A 19,433-nucleotide genomic window follows, 5' to 3' on the forward strand; every position below is an offset into this window, starting at 1 on the left:
AACCAGCACTGCCTCATACAGCAAACAATGTATCACAACAGTTTCTCTGCCTTTGGTTTGGGGACCAACAAAGAAAGTATTCCTGAAAGGCCAGAGAGCCTAGACTGCAGCCAGACATGGGTATTGAACCAGCCTGATCCCCACCACCCAAAGGCCCAGAAGAGCCACAGTCCTACTAGATTGGTGTCAATGATGCATAGCTCACCTCGCCTCAAGGGCAAAGCCTCTAGGGGTTTGGGATTTTCACGAATCTACGTTGTTCTTAGAATTTTTGGAATACATGATGTTCTTAATGAAATAATGACATTCTTCTCTCTGTTTTTTCCTTTTAGTACCAGCATCCACAGTAAGTTCCTATTTATGTATTTATTTATTTATTTATATATTTATTTATTTATTTATTGTATTGGTTGATAGCGCCCAGACCGGAGGTATCACAGTGCTTTTAAGTTTCATATCATAATAATGATAATACTATAACGATTTATATAGCGCTTCATGCCATATTCCCCCATCTTCTAAGTGTTATAATAATAAGTAATTGTATTACCCATGTTAGCAGTACCCTTATATATGTTATGTTATGTTACTTGGCAGTTATATAGTGCCTTATATATAATTGGTATGACTTCAAAGCGTTGGTAGGTTGAACGCCCTCGGGAACTGTAGTTCAAGTGAGTGGAGAGAGATAGTGTTGTATGGTGCGTGGGTGCACCGGATATGTGTGCAGCTGGTGTAGTTGTTGGCTGATAGCTGCTTTCTAGCGATAGGGTTGGTGCTGAGGAGATCAGTTGGATGCGTGCAGTCTGGTGGGTGGACACCCAGACTGGGTTCTGGCTGCGTCAGGCCTGAGGAACGCCCATGCGAACAGATATCCAGAATGTGCTCAGCTAGCTGCGTTTTATTAGGGTGATGAGGTGTTCATGGGGTTGTGTTCATATGTGGACAGCTAGGCCACATTTATCAGGGGTATAGCTGTGTTCTGCTTGCATGATGGTGTATAGTATGCAGAACAACTGTATTTAAACATGGGGACAATTGTGAGAGCTGTGTGTGTGTTCATTAAACTGGGCCCTTGTGAGCAGAGAATGCTATGCCTGCGGGGTAGAAGGCAGATTCCTCAGTAGGACGGTGCCTCTGGAAGGGGAGTCAGCCACATGCCTGATGTGGGATTGGGCTTTTTCCTGGCCCTCAGAGGATTTCAGAGGCACAGGCCTCCAGATAAATCACTCAACTGCCCAAAAGACTAGTGACGTTGAAAGACAATGTAACAAGGAAAGTCAAACTTGTATGGTGCAATTGTTTGGGCCATGATGTCACTTCACCCAACTCATGAACATGTTTCTCTTGAACCTCTGAAGACCGCCAGAACCACCAGAACGCCGACCACGACTCCACAGACCAGCACAACAAGGGTAGGTTCTCTGCTAATGCGGCACACGTAGAGGGCAGGGGGAGGAGGGGACATGGGATAGCGTCGCTGCTTGGTTGCCGTTTGTCCTGCAAATGGCTGCCCGTTATGTGCTGTGTTCATGGTTGGTCCCCTTACACCACGTGCCTCGTCTTAAGACGCCTGCCTGACTTTCTGTGGCCGTGTAATCTCGCTTCCTTTGATCACTGCCCATGCTGTCCAACGGCCACAGCCTCAGAACCCACGCTGGGCCCATGCAATGGATCATGCGTCATGGGCTGAGCAGGCACCGGGCAGTACTTCCGGGTTCACCTCTATACTCAACAGTTTGCAGTGAGGTTGACATGACCTCTGTGTTGTGGCTGCTTAAATTGTCCAGTCAGTGGGCAACTGGCCTAATGCAGAACTGGGAGGTCTCAGTCCTGCGTAAAGGTTTGCTGTCGCAGAGACGGAATCTCCCATGTCTGCCTGACCATGTAAAGTCTCAGAGGGGACCATGTTTCTCTGAAAGGAAGATCCCCTCACCCACCCCAAGGGCATCCATTTGAACGCAGCGGTTATATTGAATTGTTCACTTTCTAGGCGCTTTACCCCTTGACGTTGGTGATTTCTGTCCCCCACCACAGGATAGCTGTTATGATGTCACATGCAGTGTGCCAAGCTGCCCGAAGACCGGGCAAAGCCTGCAGATCGCTGATGGGCATGACGGCTGCTGCACTCAGTACACCTGCGGTGAGTACACGGGAGAGTAATGGCTACTGTAGAACGCCTGGGGTATTATTTGCTGTCATCTGGCTTTCTATGAGAAGATCTGAAGAGCTCATGGGCCCTCCAGGCCCTCTCACAGCCTCCACTCAAGAGGCTCATTCACTCCAGCTAACACTGCATCAGGTCTCAAGCGCCTGCAGTGCATCTGTGGCTGTCTCGGTGCTCGGGTCCCATCCAGGCCAGCTATTGCTGACTCGGTTCCCAGGACCGTCCATGCCCTAGATCCCAGCCTCGAGTCTCCAACGGGCCTGGGAGACCCTCGACAGCAAGCAGGCAATGCTGGTAACAAGCCAGTGGTATTCAAACTGTTTCATGTCGAGCTCCCCCAACCCGCCCGAAGTGATAATATTGTTGCTGGCCCCCTCAGATGCCATTTCTGCTTATATGTTCTACTAAGGGCAGTCACCGTACTCCCCTTTGGAAGAGCCTTGCACCCCATGGGGACACCCTTCAGCCCTTCACCCCCACAGGGGGCGCAGCCCCACATTTTGAAGACCACTTCTCTGAGGTAACATGGTTAATGAGGGCTGTCCTTACCACTCTCGCCACAATGCTTTTGTTTGACATGACTGCTCCAATCTAAGCCAAAGAGGCACATTCTTTTTCTGCCTCCCTCCTCTCCCCCGTGGGCAGCGTCATCAGGGGCCGCGGTGAGACATTTTACCAGTGCAGCGTCATCAGTGGGTACCAGTGCAGCGTCATCACTGGGTCCCCTGCCCCCTGTGTTGCTCCACCTGGGGGCAGTGTCAGGAAGGACAGAAATAAAGTAAACATGCAATTCACTTTGGCCACTCCAAGCAGGCCGCTTTCTCTCACAGAGCCTGCTACAGGGAGCTTCACCCCCTTAAGTCTTTGTCTCCCGCCCTTGGCTGTAAGTCCTGAAGCTGATCACCACCATCTTGCTTCGCTTTGACAGGTGTATGCATTTTCTACTGATCTGGGCCCGTTTCTATTTGTAGTAATAAAATGGGTGGGCATTTGCATTCATGGCAGCATGGCACGTGTCATTTGGGAAACACATGATTATCCTTGTTATTTCATTGGATTCTGGGACTTGTAGTTTTGCTTTTCCCATTATAAAACCAGGATTCAAAGTGGCAGATTAACAAGGCAAATACTGGATTGATTTTGCATCTCCCAAATTAAATGGGCATGCTGGAAAGTATATGGCCAGAGTGCCACTGTATATATAGGCCCATTCGCCCTATACATATCCAGTCTCCCCTTGGGTTACTCTCATCTTGTGCTTTGTTCCATCCGGACTCCATGTTTGATGTATTACTCAGCATCCACCGGTCAGGTGTCCATTACGTTACACTCTGCTGCAAGGCACCTTTTCTCTCAATAAATACAAAAGTATATAAATAAATACAATAATTATAAAACGTATATGTGGTAGCTGGGGTGTGGGGAGGGTAAGCTAGATTATGTGTGTAGGCAGGGGTGCCCAAGGCATCCACTTGAAGGGCTCACACTCAGGTGACCCGGAGCGTCTTCACACGGACAGTGTTTATCTCTCCTCTGGCCAGGGGTGGACTGGCCTCTAGGGAACTCTGGAGATGTCTCTGCAGGCCTCTGCACCCAGGGCTGCTTTTGTGTTTTATTTTTTTTATTTCCCCATAGGAAAAGGGTTGGTCTTGCTGAAAATGTGTAATATGGGGCCACTTTGAAAATGATTTCCTGGGGCTCTTTTGGTTCCCAGCCTCTAGCAGTGACTCTACCTTGTGGTCACATAACACTAATGCTTTGATGTCCATCTCTTTGCATGTTCTTGCCTCCGCCAGAATGCCAGCAATGTCCCGGTGTTACCGACTGTGGCTTTGATTACATCACAAAAACAACTTTTGATACCAAAAAGGACTGCTGCCCGTCACATACATGTGGTAAGTGTAGCGTCGTTTCCACGGGCTTAGGGACTTAGTCGGAAGAAATGAAATGTTGGCCGCGCACAAGGGAAAGATCTGCATATCGAAAAAGCTTGGCATATTCTGGGGAAAATAAATCCTGAGACTGGAATTTTTTTAGAGCAGTGCGGCACGACAGAATGCAAAAGCACAGCACTCTGGCAGGGCACTCAAGGGCCATCAGATCATAGTTGCCAACCTGATCCATTCCAAGCTGTAAGTGATCATACAGTTTCAGACTTCAAGTCCCAGAATTCAAAGAAAAAAAAACAGGACTGGATAAGCACCTACAGATTGGACTGGATCATGTTGGATCCTATTCCAGATGGAGAATTGCTTACTGCGTTGGGTGCGCATGTGTGGGTCTGTCAGCGTTCTTAGCACGGATGCCTACAACCCCCCACATGGTGACTTAGGCCTACAACTCCCATCAGCTGCTGCGGCTATAGCGCATAGTAAGGGACTGTGCGAGTTGGAATCCAAATCTTCTGGAGAGCTGTAAACCATTATGACGCTTGAGAGGGTGGACAACAGTAGACAAGTAACAGATTCATTCATGGATAGCCAAAGCACCGATTTTATCTGTTACATTTCACAACGCATTACACACATTTGATTCCTTCCTGATGTATTACTTCCTGGACAGAGTTTTTCTTAACATGGACGCCAATTGCAGGACTTCTCCTCCGTTGCTTAGTGCACATCAAAGGCCCACTCAACCTTTAGGCTGTATCGATGCTTCTTTCCCTGCTGAAGCTTCACTTTAGAGACGCCCACGTGAGGCAATGGAGGCTGAACGCGGGGCTGCAGCACAGATGAGGAAGCATAAAAGCAGTCTGCTTAATGCAGAAGCCAAGGCACCTCTACTCGGAGATGAGGATGTCTTAGGCAGAGCCGGCCTTAGGGAAGGCGGGCAGGGCGGCCTCCCTGGGCACCTGACATTAGACCCCTGGCACATTAGCTTGGGGGAGTCTTTCAAGGTCTACCCTGAACTGGCGTGGTGGGAGAAGGCACGGCAGGCGCTCTATTGAAACTAAATGCGCTCTGCTCTCAGGAGCAGAGCGCATTTAAAAACAACAGCGTGCCTGCAGTTTGTATTGAAAAATTTGGTGGTACCTCCACCCCTGCCGCATGACTAGATGCGCAGAGCAGGGTGCCACATTTTTGATTAAATGCCCAGGCCGCTCTGGCTTCTAAGGCCGGCCCTAGTCCTAGGACTTTAGTTTTCCCCATAATACAGATAGAAACTCTTAGGGGTTGTACAGAGTGCCATGAAATGGCAAGCAGCCTTATGCCACAGTCCTGCCACAGCACCAGCTTGCTCCCTGTGTCTTAGACCCAGCGGGGTGTTTTTCTAATCAAGTTTCAGGCGCAGGCTTCTTGGTTTCTACAACACTAACACAGTCTTTTCTCTGTTTTCATTTTTTATTCATTTACAGTGTGCCCGACATGCCCACCGGAACCACAATGTGCACCTGGCTCTGTCCTCAGACAAATATTTAACAGCCAGATGGTCTGCTGCCATGATTATGAATGCGGTAAGAAGTGTGAAGTGCACTGACGTGACAAATACCCTGCATATGCACGTGAGCGGAGAACAGAGGCCCTGGTCTTGTTTTTCGGCCCTAGTCTTGTTTTTCGTAGGCTGAAGGGCGAGTACAGAGGCTTCCATTGCAGAATGTGCTCCAGCCCACTGAGCTGTCAAGGCCTCAGGCTCTATCGGCGGCCCAGGGACCGGGGCACTGATGCTCGCTCTGCCTCCTGGGACTGTCTGCACCTTCTTTCCGTCTGCCTGACATTGCAGCAGGCTACAGTGCCTTATAGCACCCAGAGGCTCCCACGAGGGTAAATGTTATCGCTGTACAAGAGTTGATTAGCAGGTGTCTTGCTTCTATAGAAAGAGGGATTAGCAGCTCTCCACCTTCTACACTGGTGGTGATTAGCAGGTGTCGTGCATCTATAGAAGGGGTGATTAGCAGATGTCCTGCTTCTGTAGAAGAGGTGATTAGCAGGTGTCCTGCTTCTATAGAAGGGATGATTAGCCGCTCTCCAACTTCTACATAGGTGGTGACTAGCAGGTGTCGTGCATCTATAGAAGGGGTAATTAGCAGGTGGCATGCTTCTAAGGAAGGGCTGATTAGCAGATGACCTGCTTCTGTAGAAGAGGTGATTAGCAGGTGTCCTGCTTTTGAACAAGAGGTATTGAGTAGGTGTCCTGCTTCTATGGAAGGGGTGATTGGCAGATGCCTGCCTTCTAAAGAAGGGATGATTAGCAGGTGTCCTGCTGTTGTAGGGGTGTCCTGCTTCTATAGAAGAAGTGATGAGCAGGTGTCCTGCCTCAAAGGAAGTGGTGATTAGCAGGTTTCCTGCTTCTATAGAAGGGGTAATTAGCAGGTGTCCTGCTTCTGTAGAGGTGTCTTGTTTCTATGCAAGAGGTGGTCAGCAGGGGCCCTGCTTTTATAGAGGGGGTGATTAGCAGGTGTCCTACTTCTATAGAGGTGTCCATATTCTGTAGAGGTGTCTTGCTTTCAAACATAGAAGATGTGGTCAGCAGGTGTCCTGCTTCTATGGAATGGGTGATTAGCAGGTGTCCTACTTCTGTAGAAGAGGTGATTAGCAGGTGTCCTGCTTCTATAGAAGGGGTGATTAGCCGCTCTCCACCTTCTACATAGGTGGTGACTAGCAGGTGTCGTGCATCTATAGAAGGGGTAATTAGCAGGTGGCATGCTTCTAAGGAAGGGCTGATTAGCAGATGACCTGCTTCTGTAGAAGAGGTGATTAGCAGGTGTCCTGCTTTTGAACAAGAGGCATTGAGTAGGTGTCCTGCTTCTATGGAAGGGGTGATTGGCAGATGCCTGCCTTCTAAAGAAGGGATGATTAGCAGGTGTCCTGCTGTTGTAGGGGTGTCCTGCTTCTATAGAAGAAGTGATGAGCAGGTGTCCTGCCTCAAATGAAGTGGTGATTAGCAGGTTTCCTGCTTCTATAGAAGGGGTAATTAGCAGGTGTCCTGCGTCTGTAGAGGTGTCTTGTTTCTATGCAAGAGGTGGTCAGCAGGGGCCCTGCTTTTATAGAGGGGGTGATTAGCAGGTGTCCTACTTCTATAGAGGTGTCCATATTCTGTAGAGGTGTCTTGCTTTCAAACATAGAAGATGTGGTCAGCAGGTGTCCTGCTTCTATGGAATGGGTGATTAGCAGGTGTCCTACTTCTGTAGAAGAGGTGATTAGCAGGTGTCCTGCTTCTATAGAAGGGGTGATTAGCCGCTCTCCACCTTCTACATAGGTGGTGACTAGCAGGTGTCGTGCATCTATAGAAGGAGTGATTAGCAGGTGTCCTACTTCTGTAGAGGTGTCTTGCTTTCAAACATAGAAGATGTGGTCTGCAGTTGTCCTGCTTCTATGGAATGGGTGATTAGCAGGTGTCCTACTTCTATGGAATGGGTGATTAGCAGGTGTCCTACTTCTATAGAAGGGGTGATTAACAGGTATCCTTCTTCAGAAGCGACCACACGGGCAAAAGCTTGGAGACTTTGGGATAGAACACTGGGGCACAATGCATGGAGTTGCATTATGGGCAAAAATGCAGCCATCACATTTCGGATCTTTTTAGCTGGTTGCTGGAAATTGTACATTGATGAATTTCAGTTTATTTAGGTTTCAATTTGTGAGCAGAAACATCCGTTTATGGCAAAGTCGCTTTGCTCTGCCAAAATACGCTTTGCACCGCTCTGTGAATTAGGGCCAGTGGATCATTTTTTTTGGCAGTGCCAAGTCTTGTGCATAGTACCTTAGCATAAGCCATCGAAAAACCACCCTGCAAAGAAATGGCAGAGGATTCATGAGTGTATCCTTATGAGGAGTGCCTAGTAATGTCAGATGCCTCAGGACAACTTGATCCCTTTATGATGACCTCGCCTGCTTTCAGATCCCCGCCACATATTTTTAGACCTTAATTGGTCTCTGGCTTGGCTGTGGCCTGCCTCCCAACTATCTATCCCTGCTCTGTACACCTGTACCACTCCTGCAGTGCCGTAAAAGTCCAGTCAAGCAACATTGCCAACCAGGTGGAAATTGGCCAGATTTTAACTGGGTGCCTCAGGTCTGTTAGGGTGCAATAGGACATGATATGATATGGCATTTATAACGCGCCTATACACAAGTGTTTCAAGGTGCGAGTACATGAGCAGGCATCAAGCATGTCACACTCAACAAAGTGTGCGGGGCGTGGGGGGCGAATACTGCTTTTTACCACTTTGCTCAATTAGGTCAAAAGTCGGTAGGCCAAGTCACTAAACTTTCGCAAAATCTTACGTTTGTTTTTTATCTGGAGTTTGGAAGACTAAGACGCTAACATTTTCCTCTCTGTATTTCCTTGCAGAGTCCTTGCACACGGTAAGTTGCCAGAATACCCTTTCCCTTGTTTTCTGCATTAAAAGAATAAAGAGATTGCATAGGATCTCCTTGCGGCCGCCGGCCAATGCGCACGCTCACAAGGCATGTTCCCCTGGTAGATTTGCCAACAGGCCCCGGCCTCTCTAAAGTGCTGGTGGTCTGGGCAAGAGTCCTTCTGATGCCCGACACGTGATTGGTTCTTTGCCAACCCTAAATCATTTTCTAAAATATGACCTGCTTGAAAATGCCCAAATTCTCTATCTTGCAGCCAGCTCTAGCATCGGCTATTCAGGGCTGAGGCAAGCATCTGCTATAGGTTTTGTCGGTGGCTTGTAGCTGCTGTATACATCTGCCTGTAATAACATCTACATTTTCAGAAATGTGTGTGTGTGTAAAAGTAACCTTTAAGGCGGCCATCTTACCTGTGTTTTCTTGCTCTAACCTTATAGACGCCGACCACCACCACAATTACCACGGTACGTTCGTTTTGTTTGGGGATGGGGAAATTGGGGAGCAGGGGGGCAGGGGACAATGCAATGGATATGCATTGGGTTTGTGCGTTTTGGCAAAAGTATGCTTGTGCGCGCTTCAAGGCTCCTCCCACACTAAAGATACTACCCCAAATGCCTTGTGGTGGCACTCTCAGTTTAAAGTTGTGACCATGCTCGTCCCCATTTATATAAAACACCCCCTATCCTTGTTGTAAACATTCATTTGAAACACCACTTATACCCGAAATTAAGGAGTCCGTAAACAATTACAACACCCTGATGCTTGAAAATGTCTTACCTACACAAGACAACCAGACATCTCTGTGTGTTGCCCAACTTGTCTTCACATCACAGAATTGTTACACACTAGCATCTTCTGAATAACATGTGCAAGTGTGAACGCATTACACAGTCTCAGGGTGATGCAGGCATTTACTGTGGAGAATACTCAGAATGAGGGGTTTGGAATGCTAATGGCCCTTTCCCAGGAGCTGTGACGTGTAGGGAAAAGGGGCCATGTGCACTCACCATTTCACACGTGTGCCTGCCCCAACTCAGAAATAAAAGATAAGACGTCAATGAAACAGACTTAGGGAATCGCCTGGGGCCTGTGAAGCCCAGCTATGGTTCTTACCATTACGGTACTTCAAAGCCCTGGTTAGTGCCAACCTGCAGTATGCAAAAAAAAATAACCTTTTGTTAGGTTTTCAAGGCAGCAGACCTCTGTGTTTACACTTTAAAAAGCACCCTTTTACACATTTGTGGGGACGAGGATGCGTACCACAGAGCGGTTTAAGTGCTACCACCGGGGCAAAAATGCACTAAACGTGAGAGCTGGTAGATGTGACCGATGGTACCCCTGGCTGTCATGGAGGCTTGCCCACTGATTGCTATTGACATGTTCTCAGACCTTGGTACACACGCTGAAGGTGAGAGGAGTGTTAGTGGTAATCACACAGGTGAAAAAAGAACATATAGAGACGGGTACATCACCATCTTGCATTGCCACAGAGACTCGTAGTGTCACAGAGACTTCAAGATGGCCGCTGGTACCGCCCAGGGCTGAAAAAAGTGGCCTGTATCTCTGTTTCCTGTGGGGCGAGATGTGCTTTCAGTGCACACCTCTCGCCCCAGTGCTCCAGTTCACCTCCCGTTGGCTGTTTTTATGTCCAGAAAACAGCTAGGAAAACTTTCAGAAATAAAGAAATTCTAAGGCTTCACAAGATGGCAGTGTATATAAAATATGACTTCCATTTCTAGAGCCTTGTTTTCCTTGAAGACTCTCTGGAGTCCCTGTGGCCAGGTGTAGGGAGTATGGCTCGTCCAATTGCAGCTTTGTATTCAGTTTCATTCTCAGAATTGAAAAATAGCCAAGCTAGTCTTCTTAACTAACCTACCATCCATTTTATTTTTGGCTATAAGCGCCACAAATAAGCCAAAACAAATGCATTGCAGTACAGCTAGGGAGAGATGGCATATGAGGAGGGACACAGTGCTTGTAGGTATTGTTTGGTTATTTACCCACCCATTGACTGCCCATGGCCAGGCTAATCCCTATGGCCATTCCCTCCCAATTCCTGCCCCTCTCTGCCCAAAACACACCCTCCTGGGATTTCTTTTGAGCTAACTTTATCAAGCCCTAAAGGCAAACATTGCTGTGGCTGGGTTTTTTCTAAGAAGTCTTCTGAGAGCTAATGGTTTAATTGGTGCTGGCAACACACTACTGGTGTAAAATAAAAAACATTAATCTGGTTTGCCTTCAGTCACTTGATTTATAAGCACCATGCATGTCCTTGTCCTTCACAAAGTCCTGCTAAAAACCAGCATTGGCAAAGTCAACAGTCTTAGCTTGTGTTTAAGTATTAGATAGGCATTTGCCAGGCACCTGTTTTCAAATGCCCAACTAAGTGCGCCATTTTCCAGTTGCTACCAAATGGCCAGTTTGTACCATTACACTGATGCCTGGCAACCATCTTTCCTATGTCTGCACAAACGTCAAAACTGTTAGCATTGTCATTTCTTGTTTTCTGTGTGTTATGGAGTCAAGTGTGCATATCTTTTTTGAGCATCACTCATTCCAATCTTTGACCTCTGGTCCATGTTGCAGCCTTCTTGTGAACATGCAGTGTGCGAGCGGCCTGCCTGCAAGCGGAGCGGAAGTCATCTGGTGCTAGTTGAAGGAGAAGGCGCTGACCCATGCTGTCCAGAATATAAGTGTGGTGAGTTCCTGTCACAAATATACGGTGCTGCCGGTGAACTTTGATAGCTGGTAAGATAGCTCAGTGACTTTAGAGATTCCTCGGACATCTATGTGTAACCTGCGGTCACAAGTTTGAATCTCAGCCGGGCAGAATCAGCCGTCCAGTTTTGAGGAGTGGATACATTGTGTGCCAATAAATTGGGTGAAAATACCACCTATTATTACAGTGCTTAGAAGCGGAAGTCGCCCTGCATAAAGTGCTTTTTAAAGACAAGCAGCTAATTTTAGCACGCTGTATGGGATCATGGAGGGTGTCACATTCCCGTTTTCACTATTTCAGTGGCTTTACATTGGTTGGCCTCTACCTGTGTGAATTTTCCATCGAAGGCATGGAACTGCATTTCCCATCGACCGGAAGTGGCCAAGATTACTGTTTTTGGAGGGCAATAGCTGAAAACAGAGCACTCCCAATGCAGAAGCTGTAGGGCCGGCTCATCACCTACAACTGAGCAGCCCGTGATGCCAAAAGAGTGCCGCGAGAAGAGCCTACGATGCAGAATTCTTATCAGTAATAGTTCTGCTTGGGTCAAGATGCGAAGGGTCATTTTTAGAGCTGGCTCCTACTACGGGCAAGCTCATTTGCTTAAAGGAGCGCCTCGTGCATCGGTTGGTAAACAAATGAGCATAAGGACTCCTGACTTAATCTGGAAACAGTCACAAGGCCAGTCAAACCGTTAGAATACATGAGAAAGTGATACCACACTCCAGCTATTTCCCAGTTAGTTGGCCGTAGGCCGGAGGGCGACCATTGTTTCTGCACTCTCATGCCCTTCACTGCCTGCCTCTCCCGGCCGCAACACTCCTTTTGTCTGTCCAGTCTCTTTTTCCTGTATAACACAATTCTCAGTTCCAGTCCACCCCACCTCTCACTTTCTCTACTCACCTACTGGCCATCCAGTCCAGTTCTAGAATTCTCAGTGGTAGGAGCCTGACTAGTCCTGCCTCATAGGTCTCTCCTCCCAAGGCTCATGAAGTCCAGCTCTCTGGGTTTCAGCTCTCTGTGCCTATCTAGCCCAGTTCCTCCATTGTAAGCTCTCAGCACTTCCCACCCCCGCCCCCCCGTCGCAGTCTCTGCTCCCCTCTGCCTGTCCAGTACACTTGTATAAGCAGTGGTCGAAGTGAGCGGGAGCGGTCGGGAGCGGTGCTCCTCTACTTTTTTAAATTACCTTTTACAGCTCCTATAATTTTATTTTAAAAAGAAACCGTTCCGGAATGGTTTAGTTTTAAAATAAAAGTGTAGGAAGACGTTGCAGCTTGCAATTTCAGTGCACTGCACTGAACATTGCCTTAGACAGTAGGTGCACGTCTTTGGTGGATTGTATTGTGTGTGGTAGGGGACCTGCCAATGGGGTTTGTGGAGAGTGGGTGCCGGCCAGCAGGGAACATAGTTCCACTACTTCTTTTTGTACACTTCGACCACTGTGTATAAGTCCCATCTATCCTTGCTGGAGTGTGTGGACCCCGCTAGGGGTGGGAGCTAGCCTGAATTGGCCCTTAGAGATGAAACAGGGGGTGATGAAAATGATAGACCCTGAGAGATGAGATGTTTGTTTTCAGGTCCCATCTAGTCCACCTCACTGGGCCTGCCTGGTGATGGGCGTGGCCACTTCAGAAACTGGGCAGGGCAAACCTGGAGGCCCCACCCTGCCTGTTCTACCCCAAGGGTTGTCTGGGGGGATCCCACATATCCCCCTTTCCCCCACCCGTCCCTCTCCTACCAGCCACCACACCCCACCACCTCCCACCCTCCCCCCAGAATCAACTGATCCTCGTCCAGCATTCCACATAAGCGAGCACATATATATAGTCACTCAATCCAACACCCCTTTCACCATCCCCTCAGTCATTTAAATGTGCACCCAGCCCCCATACACCATGCACTCATTCACACACTCATTCACACATACATTGCATACACACTACTTGCACACATGCATACATACTGAGATAACATGCAACACCCTTTAACACTGCTAGCTTAACAAAATGCTCCCCCACCTCTCTGCCTAACAAAAAGCAAGTGCACACAACAGCCCCCTCCCCACGGATGTGAAAAACCACATAGCGTTGTTATATGTTCACTTGCATCCGTGGGGAGGGGGCTGATGTGTGAAACTAGCAGCTGTAACGTTTTGCTGCGTTTGTGCAAATAAATGTGTCTGCACGAACACTTCTGTGATTAACAAAAAGCCCCATCCCTCGGCTCAAATTTCGGGGGTTGGGGGGGGGGGGGGGTGGGCCGGCTGAATCCCCGCCATCTCGATGGCGCTGCGCGCCTGCTCGTGCATGTGCTAACTCGGCTTCAGGACAGACCTCGCTGGGAGTTTTCTGTTCTGAAGCACAGTTGTCACACTCACGTGGAGTCTTCTTGTCCTTGAGGCACAGGTGCTGGGGACAGGGCGGCACTGTGGGTTTAGGATGCAATATATTCTGTCCACGTCTGGGTCACCTCTATGGGTTTAGGATGCAATATATTCTGACCCTGCCTGGGCCAGCTCTGTGGATTTAGGATGCAATATGTTCTGTCCCTGCCTGGGTCAGCCGTGTGGGTTTAGGATGCAATATATTCTGTACTCTCCTGGGCCAGCTGTGTGGGTTTAGGATGCAATATATTCTGTCCCTGCCTGGGCCAGCTCTGTGGGTTTAGGATGCAATATATTCTGTGCCTGCCTGGGCCAGCTCTGTGGGTTTAGGATGCAATATATTCTGTCCCTGCCTGGGCCAGCTCTGTGGGTTTAGGATGCAAATATTCTGTGCCTGCCTGGGCCAGCTCTGTGGGTTTAGGATGCAATATGTTCTGTCCCTGCCTGGGCCAGCCGTGTGGGTTTAGGATGCAATATGTTCTGTCCCTGCCTGGGTCAGCCGTGTGGGTTTAGGATGCAATATGTTCTGTCCCTGCCTGGGCCAGCTCTGTGGGTTTAGGATGCAATATATTCTGTGCCTGCCTGGGCCAGCTCTGTGGGTTTAGGATGCAATATATTATGTGCCTGCCTGGGCCAGCTCTGTGGGTTTAGGATGCAATATGTTCTGTCCCTGCCTGGGCCAGCCGTGTGGGTTTAGGATGCAATATGTTCTGTACCTGCCTGGGTCAGCCGTGTGGGTTTAGGATGCAATATGTTCTGTACTCTCCTGGGCCAGCTCTGTGGGTTTAGGATGCAATATATTCTGTACTCTCCTGGGCCAGCTCTGTGGGTTTAGGATGCAATATATTCTGACCCTGCCTGGGCCAGCTCTGTGGATTTAGGATGCAATATATTCTGTACTCTCCTGGGCCAGCTCTGTGGGTTTAGGATGCAATATATTCTGTGCCTGCCTGGGCCAGCTCTGTGGATTTAGGATGCAATATATTCTGTACTCTCCTGGGCCAGCTCTGTGGGTTTAGGATGCAATATATTCTGTGCCTGCCTGGGCCAGCTCTGTGGATTTAGGATGCAATATGTTCTGTCCCTGCCTGGGTCAGCCGTGTGGGTTTAGGATGCAACATATTCTGTCCCTGCCTGGGCCAGCTCTGTGGGTTTAGGATGCAATATATTCTGTACTCTCCTGGGCCAGCTCTGTGGGTTTAGGATGCAATATGTTCTGTCCCTGCCTGGGCCAGCTCTGTGGATTTAGGATGCAATATAATCTGTCCATGCCTGGGTTTGCTCTATGGGTTTAATATGCAATATGTTCGGTCCTCGCCTGGGTCAGTGCTGTGGTTTTTGGATATATATTCTGTCCCCTTCTCGGCCAGCTCTGTGGATTTAGGGTGCATTATATTCAGCATGATTAATATTCTTTTCTCCATCAATGCTGGCTGTGTGGGTTTAGGATGCAATATATTCTGTCCCCACTTGGGCCAGCACCATGGGTTTAGGATGCAATATATTCTGTCCCCACTTGGGCCAGCACCATGGGCTTAGGATGCAATATATTTTGTCTCCATCAGGGCCAGGCCTGTCAGTTCAGAATGCGTTATTTTCTGTATCTATCAGGGCCAGGCAGGTGGCCTAAGGATGCCTTGTTTTCTTCCTGCATTTATTCTATCTCCATTATTCCATGCCTTTCAGTTTTGAATGAATTATATTGTCCTCATTCTTCCAAGCCTTTCAGTTTTGCATGCATTATTTAATGAGTTCAGTCCTGTGCGTTAGGAAAGCATGTTTTCATTATATACAGTCCCCATCAGTGCCAAGTGCCTTGCTTTGAGGCGCCACTAACATTTGCTTACGTTCTGCCTCCATCCTCTCCCATCACCAGTCTGCGAAAAATGCCCCATGCCTCCTCCTTGTGCCAGTGGATATGAACAGGAAGTCCTCAGCGACCCCAATCACTGCTGTGATCAGTATAGATGCGGTAAGTACACCATAACTATTTCAATTTGGAAGGAGGCGGTAGCGGTAAAAGTTTTCCACCTCCCCTCCATTGCATCAAAACCGAAACAGTCAATTGCGAAACACTGGGGAAATCCTGATCGCTCCACAAGAGAAGCGAACATATAGAAAGGGGAAACACCTAAACATCAAACTCATATTGAAGATGGGAGTTTCCTTGTGCAAAGGCAAGATAGCTACACGAGTAAAGCGTTGCTCTCTGACATGAGGCCAGCCTGCGATTCCCAAGAATGAATCCGAAGCTGCGTCGACTCAGCCCTTCATCCTTCAGGGTCGATAAATACCAGAGTACCTTTCAACATGGGGTATTAGGGTCAATCAGGTTGTTACAATTCAATCTGATTGGCCCTCACCCTGCCCGAGTAGGACTTACCTTCGCGAGGGACGCGTGCCGTGTCTGGGCATTAATATTAATTAATTTAGCATTTATATAGCGCTACAAACCCTCATGTATCTGAGCGCTGCTTATTATTACCCACGGTGTGTGCTGCTCATTTATCGACCTCGGAAGGATGAAAGGCTGAGTTTGGCCCTGCCGGGATTTGAACCTGTGTCAGCAGGCTCTGCACCGGTGTTAAAGCGAGCGCTCTACTCGTTGTGCCACTCGAGCGGCATCATGGAAAGTGAGAAGGGACTGCACATATTCCCTTCACCCCTATCGAGCACAAGGGGCTACACGTATCCCTGATCCCTGGTGGCCATTTTGGATTGGATTGAGAAACAGTTGCAATGCCTTCTCTTACTGGTGGGGTAATGACCCCAGGGCTAGCTATAGCCCCGGGGCATTACCCTAACGATAATGCCCCCCTTCTTGGGTTCTATTGCTTAAATAATAACACCTGTTATTACAGGGCTTTGCGCCCGCAAGCTGCACATGACGTGCTATGTGAGAACACAATATTATGGCATCCCCACTGTAGGCCCACCCACTGCTATCTAAAGCGCGTACATGCTGCATTCTATTCCATAGAGCCAACAGGACTCGCTTCCTAAGTCTACTGGGTCGCGACTAGTCTTGAGCAGGAGAGCCCTGAGTGGGGTCTCAGTTGCGTTTCACAGATTCTCCTTTGCAACCATTTGCTAGTGGGTTGAAACGTACACCACAGTCACCCCGAAGGGGCCACTGACTTCTCCTCAGGGAAGCTTGTACAATTGGTCCACACGTGCTCCACACAGAGGTTCCAAAAGGGCACTGCGCAGTGCCGCAAATGAAAGTAGCATCAGCAAAAGGTTCCCTTGCTGAGGCAAAGCAATTCTATTTCACAGAAACACTTTGCACACCTGGCTCAGAACTCAGCAAAGCTGCTGATTGGCAACGTTGTGAATTTTGGAGACGGGTTTAGTTGCATTCAGATTTTCGGGCTTACATATTGGATAGCTTTGCTCATGAAACAATTCGTTTTGATAAACACAAATAGATGGCAGAAATCCACAAATCAATTCGCTGTGATACTGCTTTTGTGACAAATGCATTGTATTTTTTCACAAATTATTTTTGTTGTAAAACCTCTTAATTTTTGCCTGACGCCAGTTTGGTTTTCTGCACTACTATTAGTATTCATTTTTGTGAGCATTGCTTTTTAATATTAGTTTTATTGTAAAAATGTATTCATTTTTGTGAGCATTGATTTTTAACCAATGTAAACATTTTTAACAGCATCTGGTGTGTTGTATTCCATTTATTTTGTACACATTTTTTTGTACGCATTTCTTCGGCAAAACTGTTCAAATGGGGGGATTTAATGGACGGTTAGAAACAAAATTATGGTCTCGATTCACTTGTTTCAATTTTGGGCTATAAAAATACCCAACGCCCTTCTTTGCATTTTAATTCTTCCACTATTAACTGTATGCTTAAGGGCAAAATACTGATTGCTTTGTACTACAAATCAGGGGAAGTCCCTGCTCTCAGCCATCAGGGTTCACGTCATCTCTGGAAGATTGCCATCTGCAGAATTCCTTAAATGTGCTCTTGCTGATTGATGTCTTTAAAGCTGCCACATGGGCAGCCACTCATGCCTTTGCCAACTCTTCTTGGACAGTTGCTCCAGGTTTCAACTTGGGCTGTTCCCCACATCTTGGTTGGTCATTTGGTTCTACTCGTCAACACCTTTTCAGAAGATTGACCATCCATCCAAAGGTAGCCCAAGAGAGGACAGAGTCCGAGGGTGCTCTTGTGAAATAGCAGACTTATGTGACCTTACCTGACCCTCTGGACTGTTCACTCCCTGGTGACCAGTCTTCCTTCCTCTTTAAGACATGCTACTTTCTACATTGACATCATCAGTGTGCTGTGATCAGATCACAGGCTGCATTCTCGGGAGGATAGCTCATGGGCAATGTGCTCGCCTGGGAAGCAAGACGACATGGAGCAACACAGGTTCGATCCCCGGGTCCGCACTTAGAAACCTCTGGGTATTAAGCGCGTTGTAAATAACCTATCATATCATATCATTCCCATGGAGCCCCCCTTTCACTGTTGTTCCTATCGTCACTCACAGTTTGTCCCCCCCACACACTCCTCACTCTTTATAAATTGAGGTTCAGTGTACAGTGCTTTAATAATGGGTACACATTTTGGGAGTTACTGGGCGGGCTTGTAGTGACATGGCTGGCAAGGCAAATTAATAACTAAGGGATATGCTGTACAAGAGGCGACCTATACACATCAGAGGCTTTGATTAAAAAAAAAAAAGAAATCCGGCTTTTCCGATCAACCTTAAATCAATAGCATTGAACATGCAGGTGTTTTATTAACAAGATGACCCATAGAGAGCATGTGTGCGTGATCACCCAGATAGTGGCCTTGCTTAGAAATGTGTGAGAAGTTAGATGCCATTAAGTACTAAAATATTACTCTCTGCTTTTTCCTTTCAGCTGATATCCAAATAACGGTAAGTTTGTTCAGTTATTAAGACATTATATTTGTTCAGTTTTCAAGGCATTGTGGAGCCAGTGCATTGCCCCGGAAGTGAATGAGCTTGCCCTTTCTGTAGTGCAGTGGCTTGGAACTCAAGTCTGCCAATGCATGCCACCTTTAAAGAGGATTATTACAAGCACATTTCCTGAGTCTGCAGCAAATACTGTTCTACAGATTAATCTTTATCGGCAAAGTAACCACAATGCCTTTCTCCATTTTCCTTTAGACTCCTGCACCCACTACCACCAGAAGAATTCCAACCACTACTCTTCCGGTAAGTGCTGGCTGGTACGGGAGAGTCGGGAGCCAATTAGGTGGGGGGATGGAGTGGTGGACATCTATAAGTAGAGCATTGGTAGACTTAACAATGCTGCCTCTTAAGGACTACTGGGTCCAAGGATGAGTATGTCGCATGAAATATTCTTGGCTTCACTGGTGGCCATCTTGTGTGATTTCTAATGTACGCGGCAACAGTGACGTTGAACGTAATCTCTGTGCTGGATTTGCCCGATTCATAAAGTCTCGGACCTCACACAGTAAACACAAGATCTCAGTGGTAGGCAATGCAGCACCAGCCAAAGGACATTCAGGGAGTGCTTGTTGACAATGGAAGAAAGGTTAGCAGTGTTAAACCCTGGGATCAGCCAAACTGTTCTTCCAATATTGCCAGAGGAGCAGAATGCATTCCTCCAGGCCTGTGCAGTATCCATGCACAGGGAGAGTGTTGCTGGGTTACACTGCGATCTCCATAGTTTTGATATACAGCTTGATATGATAGATGTGGACGGGATGTTGAAAGGAGACTAAAAGGATGGAGAGGATTATAACATAACAGACATTTTATAATCCAAGAGACAATTTTAATAACATCTTTCAGCAGGATACCTGTCATTTCACAGAACAATATCAAAATAGAG

At 47.7% G+C, this 19,433-nt stretch overlaps 1 protein-coding gene across 2 annotated transcripts in view; it reads left to right on the forward strand.

Annotated features, from left to right (window-relative positions):
* The window catches only part of LOC138453396 (otogelin-like protein), a 132,997-nt gene that overhangs the window by 108,923 nt on the left and 4,641 nt on the right, over positions 1 to 19,433 (forward strand). For both annotated transcript variants that reach the window (XM_069606197.1, XM_069606206.1), the window contains 11 exons: positions 333 to 346; positions 1,362 to 1,415; positions 2,038 to 2,143; positions 3,964 to 4,062; positions 5,523 to 5,621; positions 8,459 to 8,472; positions 8,922 to 8,948; positions 11,071 to 11,182; positions 15,463 to 15,558; positions 18,474 to 18,490; positions 18,743 to 18,790. In XM_069606197.1, the coding sequence (XP_069462298.1) occupies positions 333 to 346; positions 1,362 to 1,415; positions 2,038 to 2,143; positions 3,964 to 4,062; positions 5,523 to 5,621; positions 8,459 to 8,472; positions 8,922 to 8,948; positions 11,071 to 11,182; positions 15,463 to 15,558; positions 18,474 to 18,490; positions 18,743 to 18,790 (686 nt within the window). The remainder of the gene's footprint in view (positions 1 to 332; positions 347 to 1,361; positions 1,416 to 2,037; positions 2,144 to 3,963; positions 4,063 to 5,522; positions 5,622 to 8,458; positions 8,473 to 8,921; positions 8,949 to 11,070; positions 11,183 to 15,462; positions 15,559 to 18,473; positions 18,491 to 18,742; positions 18,791 to 19,433) is intronic.

The sequence above is a fragment of the Ambystoma mexicanum genome, chromosome 1p, assembly GCF_040938575.1.
Source record: "Ambystoma mexicanum isolate Mex_15411 chromosome 1p, UKY_AmexF1_1, whole genome shotgun sequence".
In the NCBI taxonomy this organism is placed as follows: Eukaryota; Metazoa; Chordata; class Amphibia; order Caudata; family Ambystomatidae; genus Ambystoma; species Ambystoma mexicanum.